This window comes from Suncus etruscus, chromosome 13, assembly GCF_024139225.1.
Source record: "Suncus etruscus isolate mSunEtr1 chromosome 13, mSunEtr1.pri.cur, whole genome shotgun sequence".
Lineage (NCBI taxonomy): Eukaryota > Metazoa > Chordata > Mammalia > Eulipotyphla > Soricidae > Suncus > Suncus etruscus.
In genome coordinates, this window is record NC_064860.1 from 23974915 (window position 1) to 23988141 (window position 13227).

The window sequence follows — 13227 nt, forward strand, 5'->3', positions numbered from 1 at the left end:
GACTTGGGATGTTTGAAATACATTCCTAATACTTAGGGCTCCTCCAGGGACTGAGTGAAAAATAATGATACTGTTAACTAACATTTATTGAGTGCTTATTATGTACCAGGAAGGATGCTAAACTCCATATCTATTTTTATCTCATTTAATCCTCTCCCTTATGAGGTCAGGACTGTAAGCAATTTGCATTTTATGGGCGACGAAAATGAGGCTCATGAGAGCTCAGGGAACTTGCACACTCATAGACCCGAGGTGCAGAGCCAATCAAACATGGCCTGGTTTTTAACAATCACAAAGAAAGAAGCAGAAGACTTCTGGGAAAGATAGGGGCTATCAGAGAGGGCTAGTGAAAGTCCTCACCCCATACCTTGATTTGGAAATAGTTTCCTTGCGAGTGTGATTCTGATGGGGTGTTGTGGCATCATGGCCCAGTCTCCTGTAAGACTCTGGGTGAAGACAGATGAGAGGGACAGCATAGGAAGAAGGAGATAGAGGTGGGGGTCACATCCTGAGCTGAGGAGCAGCAGGGATCAAGCCAAAGAGAAGTTGCAGAGCTGGGGCAGATGCCTCCAAACACCAGAGCAGGGACAGCTCCTCCCAGAATGTTCAGCAAAGTCCCTGCCCTCATTCAGTGCATGTGGGGAAAGAAATGTAATGAGCATTTGCACCCAAGCTAGAGTGCACACTTGGAGCTATTCCATGTGAGAACCCAGGTCTCCAAAATGAGGTCAGGGTAGCCCCTTGTTAGGGTGACCCCTGGCCAGATCTGAATCTAGGTCTGGATACACCCAGTTCTGCCTGGCCACCAAAGGCCACTGACTCACACAACATTTCCAGCTGGAATCAAATAGAACTTTCCATTTTGTGTGGGGGCAGGGGCAGTTGTCCATGGCAGTTGGTGGGCAGTGGCTAGTCCTGTTCTGAATCCAAGGGCAAAGTTTTAGTGACACAGTAGGAAGAGGAAAAGCTGTAGTAGACAAAGCACAATCACGGCGGACATTGCTATTATTATCATCACCAGATGTGACATCTCCACATCCATCCGGAGGCCTGCCAGTGAGTGACCAAATGCCCTTCAATACCACTTGGACAAGACAGAGCCGGTTTATTGATGGGAGGAGGGGTATATAGGTCATTCGCCTTTACCGAAGGGGGTCAGGAAATATTCATTTTAACAAGCCAGTGGTCAGATGGCCACACCTGGATTTCTTCCATTTCCAGAATAATGCTGCAGCTCAGATGAAGTCTCATCTCAGGCTTCCTCCTCCTTTTGATTCTAGTCTTTCCTTTTGGTTGATCTGTATTTGTGCTTGTCCTACTTAATTTAGTTGCTTTGGTAGCCCACTGTGAAACCTTCCCTGTGAACCCCACTGCTCTCTGTCCCTGGTTTGTCTCTGGGAATAGAGCTGCCCGGTGGAACGATGTGGCCATCTGATAGATATAGCTTCTATCAAACTGACTCCCCATACAATTAGGATAGAGTGCACACCACTTCATCAAGGCTTTCATCTGACAACCTCCTGAATTTGTAATTGCTCTGACCTGAGGGAAAGGTTGGGAGGAAGGAGGCATGCATGGTGTACTAAGTGTACTGCCATGTTCACTTAGCTGCAGATAACAAGAACACAAGCACTTTCTCAGAAATTAAGTTCTGTGCCAGTTAAGAATCACGTTTCAGATATCAAAAAAAAAAAAAATACAAAAATAATATCCAGAGAAAATAGAGACAAGGGCCAGGAGAACCAGTGCAGGGTAGAAAGCTCACCGCAGATAGTGAGGGGGTGTAGTTAGAGCAGAGAAGGGACCACTTTGACGATGATAATTGGAACTGGTCACTCTGGACAAGAAATGGGTGCTGAGGGGCCGGGCGGTGGCGCTAAAGGTAAGGTGCGCCTGCCTTGCCTGCGCTAGCCTTGGACGGACCGAGGTTCGATCCCCCGGTGTCCCATATGGTCCCCCAAGCCAGGAGCAACTTCTGAGCGCATAGCCAGGAGTAACCCCTGAGCGTTACCGGGTGTGGCCCAAAAACCAAAAAAAAGAAAAAAAAAAAGAAATGGGTGCTGAAAGGAGATAAATGTATAGGTATGATACATATCAGTAATAATATTGCAAACAACAGTGTCTAAAAAGGGAAGAGGAAATAAAGGAAGGATGAGAGAGAAAAAGAAGAAAACTATGCTGGACATAAACAAAAACACCATGAACTATAATTAAAAATAACTTTGAAATCATTTAATATAGAAGAGGACAATGCAGAGAAGGGAGCTAGACACAGAGCCTGAACTCAGTCTCCTAAAGACCATTAAGTTACCTAGAGAAGTAAAACTAATGAGAAGGAAGAGGAGGTCCTACCTAAGTCAGGACTCAGCCCTGGCTGTATAGATAGAAAAACTTTTCATTTACATGGAGGTTTCATTTTCAAATGTTAGGTTAGGTTAGAGACAGTATGTAGAAAAAAGTGAAATACTCTGTAATTATTATGGTGATAATGCTACCTTTATTCTTAATCTTGTACAAGATAAATATGAGTAATTGTGGGATGTTTCGATTTTCTCTGTCCTATGTATGTCATTAAAAAAATGAAGCTCTTGAACTTGTGTTAGAAGCACACATCCAAATTCATGTAATACTTGGCTAATGATGGGGTGAGAGCAGAGCTTCCAAGCCTATGTCAGTGACCTCCTTCCAGTGTTGTGAAACTAGCTACAGTAAGAGTATTGATACCAGGGAAACTGGGAAAGGCTATGAGCCCAGAATTTTGTTAAGCAAGAAAGTCCTTTATGTGGCCAGAGCAATAGCACAGCAGATAGTGTGTTTTCCTTGTACATGGCCAACCCGGGTTCGATCTCCAGCATCCCAATAGTCCCCAAGACTTCCAGGAGTGATTTCTGAGCACAGGGCCAGGAGTAATCTCTAAGCACTGCCAGTGTGACCAAAAAAAGAAATAAAGTTTTTTGTTAAACTTCTACTAACACCCACTTTGTACCACAAGGCTTGGTGCCCAGACTGTGCTGTATTAAATAACAATTTCTTACCAAAAAAGAAGAAGAAAAAGAAGAAGAAGAAGAAGAAGAAGAAGAAGAAGAAGAAGAAGAAGAAGAAGAAGAAGAAGAAGAAGAAGAAGAAGAAGAAGAAAAATTTTGAAGAAATTATTGCTTTGCAAGTGTGAAACAGACCCAGACCCAAAGAAATGTGTCAGACAGGTGCCAGGAAAATCGTAAAAGATGTGGCACCATATTGGGACATGACTCCTACTGACCAAATGTAGGTCTGTTTCGGCTGCAGCGATATCACTGCAATCAGATGCATTTAAATCCATTAATTTGTAGTAATACTGAAAGAATTGATCAATGTCTGAGATTGATGAGAAATTGTCATCTTGAAAACCGGTTAATAGATGAACTAAATCAAACAGTTATTCTATCTTCCTTGTATTGACTGTTCCACTGACTAGCCTAATGGAATCTATGCACGGTGTCATCTTATAATAATTAATCCTCTTGAGATAGCTCAGAGGATGAGAGCACATGCCTTGCATGCACAAGGCCCTACATTTGATCCTTGACCTCACATGCCGCCCCAACCAATACTACTATGTAAAGCCCAGATGACCCCTAGTAGCACTGGGTCCAACCATAAAGCCTAAACTGCCCAGATTCCAAGAGTAGACTCTGGCCCCTGAGCACTTGTGGGGTGCACTGCTCCCCCTGAAGTTATTTTTTCTACCTCATAAAATAACCAAAAAGATAAAATTAAAATTTCACCATTTTCAGCCCCAGTGAACAAATGGATCTTATACATCAGTGGCTGCTAAACTCACACAAAGCAAGCAGGATGATATGCCTTCAGTAGCTTTGCCAGAGGCAGAGAATAGGACCTGAATTTGATCCAGCCCCTAGGTCCAGCTGGCAAGTGGCAAGAACAGCACGAACAAAATAACTACATGGCACTGCACACAAGTTTGCAATCAGCAAATTTCAGACAGTGGAAACCAGCCCAGGTCAAATGGCCCTGGTTCTTCAGCAGGAAAATAGGGAAGAAAAGGATTAAAGGAGAGGAAGGCATCTATAAGATCATAAGTATTTGCTAACATATTCTTTATGACAATCACAGCAAGACCAAAATATAATATGCTCAGTAACATGTTAAATGATAAAAGTGGCCATATACATTGCAGTAAGTAGTTAGTATGGAAATGTCTTGCAGGAGAGAGGGTAATTTTGAGAGTAAGGAACTGCCATAGTGAGGGCCAAGTTGTTTCATGGTCAGGTGTCTATCTTAGACGTGTGTGGTGTGTTGAATCCCTGTTTTGTTTCACAGTAATAAAAGGAATTTATTCAATAACAATCAATCCAGCCCTCGAGGAATAAGGTGAATGAAGATGGAGACAGATGTGGAGGCCATGACTTAAGACTGGGAGCTATGGGCCCGGAGAGATAGCACAGCGGCGTTTGCCTTGCAAGCAGCCGATCCAGGACCAAAGGTGGTTGGTTCGAATCCCGGTGTCCCATATGGTCTCCCGTGCCTGCCAGGAGCTATTTCTGAGCAGACAGCCAGGAGTAACCGCTGAACATCGCTGGGTGTGGCCAAAAAAAAAAAAAAAAAAGACTGGGAGCTATGAACTTGCAGGCAGATCCCTCCCCATAGCTATGGAACCAGTATGGCTACCAGAGCTATCCAGTTTGGCAGCTAAGAAGCAAAGGAACACAGAGCATTGTGAATGCTCATTGTAAAGCAGAGCACAAAGTAGAAGCAAGAACCAGAGACAATGGAAAGTTCTGGGTTCTGGGCCAGATGACCTTGCCTGATACCTATCCTCCTGCACGAAATAGGGCCTTGTAAGAGGAGAACATATAATCTTGGTTGTCCCATTTAAGATTGGAATTTCACATTGATAATGATATTCGAAAATATCACCCTGTTCTACACTGACTTGATCCTAAAACAGTCACCTGGTGTTTGTGAAAATATCTTGGCCTTTGCCTGTTGAGTCAGCATCCCAAGAAAAAGACCCAGACATAATTTTTTTTATTGAGACCAATGTGAATTACAAGTCTATTATAGTTATATTTAAGGTACATAGTGACAGTGAATTAGGGTAATTTTGACCACCAGTGTTGACCTCCCCTGTGCCTGTTCCCAGCAAGCTTCCCTTACTTTTACCCTTAGCCTGCTAGACTGCCAGCATAACAGGTCCTTTTTGTGTATAGCTTGTTGTAGTTTGGGTCTCTTGATTCTATTATCAAACTTAATTTTTGACCTAGGTCTGATGTGGTCTTTGTGGCAAGGCAGGTATAGAGAAAGCCACAGAGAACCCAGATTTTTCAGGTTCCTAAATCAAAGACATTGAAAGAGTCCCACAAATAATCAGGGGTGGGTTTTAGTTACTCAGGCTGGTATGATATGAACTGGAGGATTAGATAATAGACACACCTGAACTCATAGTTCTGGCAGTTGTATTCTGAGCACAGGTGATTGGCATGGACAATTCTAGTAAGATCCCTCTTACAGGTATGGAGACTACCATCTGACAATATGTGCCCAGCTCCTCTGCCTATATGTAGAGCAAGACAGTGACGCTGCTTGTGTTTTACTAAAGTGTGTGTTCCGGTGCGTAACTCCAGTTATTTCTCATAATCATCCACCCTCATCTTGAATTTTGGGCAACCTGTAAATTAGGAGGTGAAAAAAAGAATTCAGTCCATATAGGGGGAAAATGGCATATGTCTATTTCAGGGCCTGACTTTGGCTTGTGGTATTTAGATACAGCTCTTCCACCCCATTCTATGCCTAACCTAGGAAACTTGAACAAAAGCTCATTGGTTTGGATCACTTACAATGGACAAACCATGCAGATTTAAAACAACTAAGCAAAATTGACAGACAGAAATCAATGTTCTGAGATTGGTATGTCCATTTTCTGAGCACTCAATTTAGCTCCAGATAGTTTAGGCCAAAGGAGAAAAGGCATATCTGTTCCTTGTCTTGCCTCTTTCATGCATGCTCGGTTCTGAGTAGCATTCTAGCTTTATTTTCATGTCTTGAAACAAACTGCTATTCCCAAATGATTTCTCTGGAAAGATGAGAAAACTCACTGTGCTTTTATCCTCCAGAGTTTAACCTTTTATCTCAAAGCATTCCTGGCTTATTAGAGAAGCAAAACTAGCCATCCCCCAAATGCCCAGTGAGGACTCTCACTCTCCAAACTTGAACCTGATGAGAAAAAGAACCCCTTTTGCAAAATCAGCAATTGGATTATTGAGGTTTTTTTTAAGATCAAAAGAGGTTATATACGTTTTTTAAACAATTCCAGTAATCCTGGAGAACCAGTCACTTTTCAGATGTTTCTCAGTAAGGAAGGCACAAAAGATCACCGAATCCTTAATCAATCATCAATTACATAAGACCCGGGAACTGTATTACTACAGGAGTCACTCTCTCATAGGAAAAACCCCAGGAAGATGAGAATATCTGTGACATTGGGCCCAGCTCTGATTGGGTTTCATCAGCAAGTCATGTTCTCTTCAGGGCCTGATTTTTAATCTTTTTTCTTTTCTTATCTTTTCTTTTCTTTATTTTGTTTAGGCTTCGTGATTTACTCAGTTTTTGCAATAGTTTCAGGCCCATAGTGTTCTCAATTTCGATCTCACCACCAATTTAGCATCCAGATAGGGTAGACCAAGCATTGTGTTCAGGTGACTGATGGGGACAGTCCTGCTCCTAAAGAAACCCCAACTCAAATTCAGGCTACCTCTCTATCCACAAATACAGTAGAACTGTACTTGTTCCCATCTCTGAACAGCTGCTTTTCTGGCCCTTACTGAGTGACACTTCAAAACCAAAACCACATACATGTAGAAAAGAATGAAAGAAGGAAAGTGTGAAATGCACACTTCTCCACCCTTTTCCTGTCCCTCTGTGTCCAAGAGATGCGTCTTTGACTTGACCTTTCTGAACATCTCAGGCCTTGACCATTGAAGTAACATCACTGTACAGAATAATAGAAGCTTCAGGTGTGTGTCTGTGTAAATTAACATTTACATGTACTACACAGTTCAAATCCCACCCTGCACCCTACAATTAACCTCCCTTCTTTTCCTACTTAAAGTTGTTCATTTACCTTACGCTCTCAGTTTATTTTTGATTTGTTAGTTCATTCATTTGCCTCTTTATGTGATATATGAAAGTAAAACTATATGTTCTTTCTCATCCTGACTGAATTCTCTAAACTTAAGACCTTCTCAAGCCAACCAGGCTTCAAAGTAGATATTCCATAACTCTAATACTCCCTTTCTGGAGACTCCGCTAAAGAATTCAAAAGCACTTGTATAAAGAGACAGCTGTACCCCCACATTTATTTTTGCATTCTTGACCACAGCTAAGGATTAGAGACAACCTCAATGCTGTAAAACAGAGCCTGTGGTTACCCACAGCAGAGGACTGCTCAGCTACTCAAAGAGCCCAACCCTGACATTCATAGACCCTATGAAGCCACTTTTCAGTTCTCACCTCATCACACATAGAAGATATGTGCATGGCAATGCAGCTTCAGCACAACTTTGGCAGTGTCTAGTTCAAAACTAGAAGCAGTCAGACTTTTGGTCCCCAGGAAGCTACAACCTATCTCTGTCCCCACAACTAAGGGCATCATTGGAGTGACAGACATGCGCTGTCCAGCAGAGGCAGGGCCCTGGATGAGCCTCCTCCCACCATCTCCATTTTGATGATTTGTGGGAGACTGCTGGTCCCCATAAGCCAGCAAGTGTTAACTGTTTTTCATCTTTCTCCCTCTCCCTGTTTATTACAGCTTTTTGAGAAATTGATGAGGTGAAATATTCTGCAGAGGAAATAATATTGAAATAATGCCCTTACTTTTCTTTGAGCAAAAATAAAATGTGTTTTATAAAAAGATGAAAGTGGCTGACTCTGGGGACCCCGTGATTGGTGAATTGGAGGCAAGCATATCAAGCATCTGGGCTTTAAATGAGCAGTTTTTCTTTGCAATGGTTAAAGCACTCTGAGATGAAGAGTTGAGAAAGGCAGATGCTAATTAGAGAATAAACCTGGCACCCACTTATTTACTTAATTTTGACTAGTGATGCCTGAGTGTTTAAAGCAAAACACGACTGCCTGGAAGAGAGAAAATAAAGCATTTTAGAAAACAATCTAGGTTGGCTATCCTGCTCTAAAATAATCCAACTTTATGTAAAGAAAGGAAGAAAGGAATAAAGGAAGGAAGGAAGGAAGGAAGGAAGGAAGGAAGGAAGGAAGGAAGGAAGGAAGGAAGGAAGGAAGGAAGGAAGGAAGGAAGGAAGGAAGGAAGGAAGGAAGGAAGGAAGGAAGGAAGGAAGGAAGGAAGGAAGGAGGAAGGAAGAAGGATGGAAGGAAGGAGGAAGGAAGGAAGGAAGGAAGGAAGGAAGGAAGGAAGGAAGGAAGGAAGGAAGGAAGAAAGAAAGAAAGAAAGAAAGAAAGAAAGAAAGAAAGAAAGAAAGAAAGAAAGAAAGAAAGAAAGAAAGAAAGAAAGAAAGAAAGAAAGAAAGAAAGAAAGAAAGAAAGAAAGAAAGAAAGAAAGAAAGAAAGAAAGAAAGAAAGAAAGAAGAAAGAAAGAAAGAAAAAGAAAGAAAGATATAGATAGATAGATAGATAGATAGATAGATAGATAGATAGATAGATAGATAGATAGATAGATAAAAAGAAAAAGAAACCTCATCTCACTGTGAAAATTACAGGTGGTTTAAGGGGGTGGTGCTGTAAAACATTCTGTTATATTTCGATTTAAGATAATTCCTAAGAACTTATTCATAGGTTGATGACATGCTGAGTGCAGGCAGGTTGACTCCCTTTATCTGAGGTTGGCTAGGCCAGTGGCCATTTCTTCATGGTCAAAGGCTACCAAGAAGTGGGATGCATGCTACAAAAAGAAGTGGAGTGAGGACAACACTGGTGGTGAGAATTCCCTTATTCATTATCACTCTATATCTTAAATATGACTGTGAAAGATTTGTAATTCACTTTGGCCACAATAAAAATAAAATAAAAAAACAACACATAACTTGAACTATCTAGTCCTGCCTCCCAAATAGAGGAGGAAATAATGGAGGTACCAAGACCAAACAGTTGTATGATCACTAAGTAGTAAGCTAAACACAGAGGGGACCATTCATTCTAGCAGCCCCCAGGGTGGGGGATATGGGAGGCAGGATGGGAATGGGTGTGGAGGGAAGACAATTCGGTGATGGGAATTCCCCGGATTCAATGTTAATATGTACCTAAAATATTACTGTGAAAGATATGTAAGCCACTATGATTACAATTTAAAAAAATTTTAAAAACTACAAAAAAAAAGAAACAAAATAATATAGCAAGGAAACTACTTCCAAATCAGGATTGGCATATTTGACTAAATAAAAGCTTCAGACCAGTAAAATAAAAAAAGAAAGAAGAGAGAGAGAGAGAGAGAGAGAGAGAGAGAGAAAAGAAAATTCTCAGTCACAAACCTGCAGGTATAGCTGGCTGTGCAAGTGGAGGGGAACCACCACCATCTTTGGCTGGATGCGTTGAGAAGCCATAGTCTAACTCTTCTTCCTTGGCAAGTTTTCCTTAACAGGCTCACAGATACCTGAAACCAATTTTAACACACTCAGGCCCACCACTGACCACCACGTTACCGGAATGGTGCGGGCCGATTTCCAGGCTGCTCACCAGTCCTCAGGCCTATGGGGTGAGTAACTATCCCCGTGGGGCACAGGCTCAGGAATATTGATAAATCCAGGCATCCAAAGGTAATGACTGTAGCATCTTTAGAATTCACACTGAGCAATATTTTCTCTCCCCTTTCTCTCTTGCTGCAGCTCTCTGCTGCTCCTTTGAAAAATGCAAGTTTTTATGGCCACCAATATTTTTAACCAGAAAATGGATTTTGAAAATGTAAAAGAAACCATGTGTCCTCAGAAAACTGCTCTATTTGGAAGTTTGAAAGCTCAAACTGGGGCTTTATCACTCAAGGGAGTGAAATTAAAAAATTAAATCAAGTGAATGCTGAGAAGCAGTTAGAATTATGGCCAGCAAGCCATAGCAGTAGGGGTTCATGGACCATCTCTCATCCCCAACTAGGAAACAGAGAAAAGTGCCTTCCGGTGCTCTAGGGCACAGCAGTCTTGGATGGTGAGGTTTCCATACCAGCAACTTCAGCATTATTAGAAAAGCATTAGAAATGCAGTTTCACAGGCCCTGCTCCTGACAGAGAGTAAGGGTTTTGGTGATGTGATTTCAGTGCAGGTTCACAGGAGATGACCAGCAAGGTTTCACTATACAGAGATTGTGCAGTGTTTCTTGGTCGGAGGAAAAATCTAGAGGTTCTTAATATTCCCACTGTCTAAGGAAAAAAGAGTGATAACACCCACTTTTGTTCATCAAAGTGACTTGCAACCCTTTTTTTTTATTTTAATAATATTGTTATTTAAGCACCATGATTACAAACATGTTTGAGTTGCTGTTGTTGTTGTTGTTGTTTATCACACCAGGAGGCTCTCCCTCGCTAAATTCTAGCTCTATTTTTCAGAGATCACCCCTAATGGTTTTTGGAAAGGATTATATAGATTGCTGGGGATTGAACTGGGGTTAGTTGCAACCAACACTCTTGGACCCACTTCTAGACCTTTCAAGTTTGTGATACCCCTCAGTAACAAATACACTTCTCAAACACAGTATCACAGACCCTACAGGGTAAATGTGCCAGGGTCTCTCCATGATGGCAGAATAAGATAAGGTTTGGAGCTCAAAAGAACTAACTCCTGCGAATACCATCTAAATGCTGCACTATCTCACAGTGTAATAGAAGTATACAAGAAGCTTAGGGTTGGAGAACTCCTTCAACATCCACTTTTAGGGAATGGGACACCTCTTCTCTGAGCAGAAGTCCCTGCAGGCATTTTCCAAAACCTGGAGAGGATGTTAGGGCCAAGAACACTGCATCCAGAGGGTCTCAGACCAGCTGGATTCAGCTTCTGTGTCAATGCTGATTTTCACTCCAGCATCCTCATCTGCCCAGTGCCTTTCCTGGGTCTGCTCCACTGTGTCATACACAGTGCATGACTTTCTGGCCATCACACAAAACTACTTCATCTCTGCCATGCCCACCTTGACAAAATCGGAGGCCACTGTAATGTCAATATGGTAATATATCAAAAAAATATGGTAATATATCAATATGTCAGGATCCTTAGGCAATCAATACCTGTGACAGGGGAGAGTGTGGAAGAGCCCACAAGATGATCTGCTCCCACAACTCAGCTCATGCTTCACTCTTCTCAACACCATTAAGGGAATTCGTTGCACCTTGTCCTGAATTCTGAGACCCCAGAAAGTGCCAAAGGAGCCCCAGTCTCATTGGTGGCCTAGTGATCCCTGGGAACTGTGTGGTGGCGTCAGTCTTCAAAGCTGATCCAGTAAATGGAGGCAGTGATGTCTACTATCACAGAAGCTTCCAGCAAGGCAAGACAGTGCAAACATTGGTGGCAGGAAAATTCCACTGGTAAAGGATGATGTATATTTGATGACTGAAACTCAACTATAAGCATTTTGATCACCATGGTGCTAAAATAATGAAATTATTTAAAAAATAAATATTAAAAAATAGGGCAAACAAAAATCCCATGTTCTTACACTAGTCTCTTTGGAAGAAAACATAAATGATAACTCTCTTTCTCTCTCTTTCCCTCCCTTCCTCCCTCCATCTTCTCCCCTTCTCCTTCTCTCTCTTCTCCCCATCTCTCTCTCCTCTCTCCCTTATCCCCTCCTCTCTCTCCTCTCTTCCCTCCTCTCCTCTCTTCCAGGAACAGCTCAAAGAGGATGATGTGGAATGCATTGTACACCAGGATGAACTGGCCATGAATTTCCAGGAACAAGCCACCTCCCCCAGCAGCCCTACTGGGGAGCTAGGTCTGAACCAGAGCACATCGCCTCAGATGCCCAGCAAGGAAAACATTTATGAGGGAGACCTGGGCCTTGGGGGCTACAATCTCAAGCTGGAGCAGACTTCAGGTCCAGCCCAACTGAAATGACAGGAATTGTACAGGGACAAAATCCATGAGGATGAAGACTGGGGCAGCTGCCAGGCAGCTGGATGAGAACCTCAAAGATCATGCCTGACATGTCCAGCCACCTCAATAGGGCACCTGCAAAGGTGAACCACATCCCTCTGCCTTCCCAGGGGCTGGATATCTTGCCAGCAGCCATTTTTGTTAATTCTCTGCGAAGTGTAGAGATGGACACAGGGGGCAGCGCTCAGCTGATGCTGGGCTGATGAGGCCTCTGTTCCATTCAGGTCCTGTGCCTCCAACTCAGGGCTCTGCCCCCATCAGTGAGCTCTCAGTGCCCAGGCTTCTTGCTGAGGTTGTTATGCCAAGGTGAACCCTGAGTTTGCAGTTCACAGGACCCCTTTCTTGCTGCAGTGCTAAAACTGAAAATGGCTCCTCTATGTCCAACTGGCTTTGGTATTCTTTTAGGGTTCAGTGACAGTCTCCTGGCAGTTCCACAGATACCTTCACCTCTTTTGGATTCCAGCATTCCCTGCAGTGACTCTGGCATTGCAGGAAGAGGAGGGAGACCCAACTCTTGAGTTTTGATCACAGCTGAAGCACCTGCATCTTCTCTGATGTAAAGATACCTCAAGTTCAATATTTCTTAAAATCCACGTCACCATAAGCCCTTGGAGAGCAGGCTGGAATCTCAGGGGTCCCAACTAGCATGGGCCTGCTTCTAGGGAGACTGTGAGGGGAGGTGATTACAGCCTTTGTTTTACAGGCATGTTATGGCTCTTACCTTGATTTATGGAAATGGGAGCCCCTTAAACTCCCCATACACACACCCAAAGTTTGCCTTTCAAAGCTATAGAATTCAAGGGGCTATGTTGTTTTCAATTCCACCAGATACCTTGGTGGAGCATGCTTTCTAATATGAATCATAATAAAAAATATTATCTGAGCTTGATGGTATTGGTTGATGCTTTCTGTTGGCATTCCTCTTTCTGTGTTTAGGGGCAGTCCTTAGCCCTGCCCTCAATGTTCCAGGAATAACAGAAAGTTCCTATAAGGAACATGCAAGGACCCAGTGGCCTCTGGCAATGCAAGAGGCTAAAGGCAAAGCATAAGAAGAAATTTCTAGGGCTGGAGGCACAACCAGTGGAGAAGAGAAAATTAAGGAAAGGAGAATGGACTCAGCAACTCC

The 13227-nt window shown here is 42.7% G+C and overlaps 1 protein-coding gene across 1 annotated transcript in view; it reads left to right on the forward strand.

The window, feature by feature from the left end:
• SLC9A9 (solute carrier family 9 member A9) overlaps positions 1-12770 on the forward strand; it is a 564963-nt gene extending 552193 nt beyond the window's left edge. The window contains exons 15-16 of the mRNA XM_049785894.1: positions 9616-9721; positions 11835-12770. Coding sequence (XP_049641851.1) covers positions 9616-9721; positions 11835-12062 — 334 coding nt within the window. The 3' untranslated portion in view covers positions 12063-12770. The remainder of the gene's footprint in view (positions 1-9615; positions 9722-11834) is intronic.
• Positions 12771-13227: the final 457 nt, after the last annotated feature.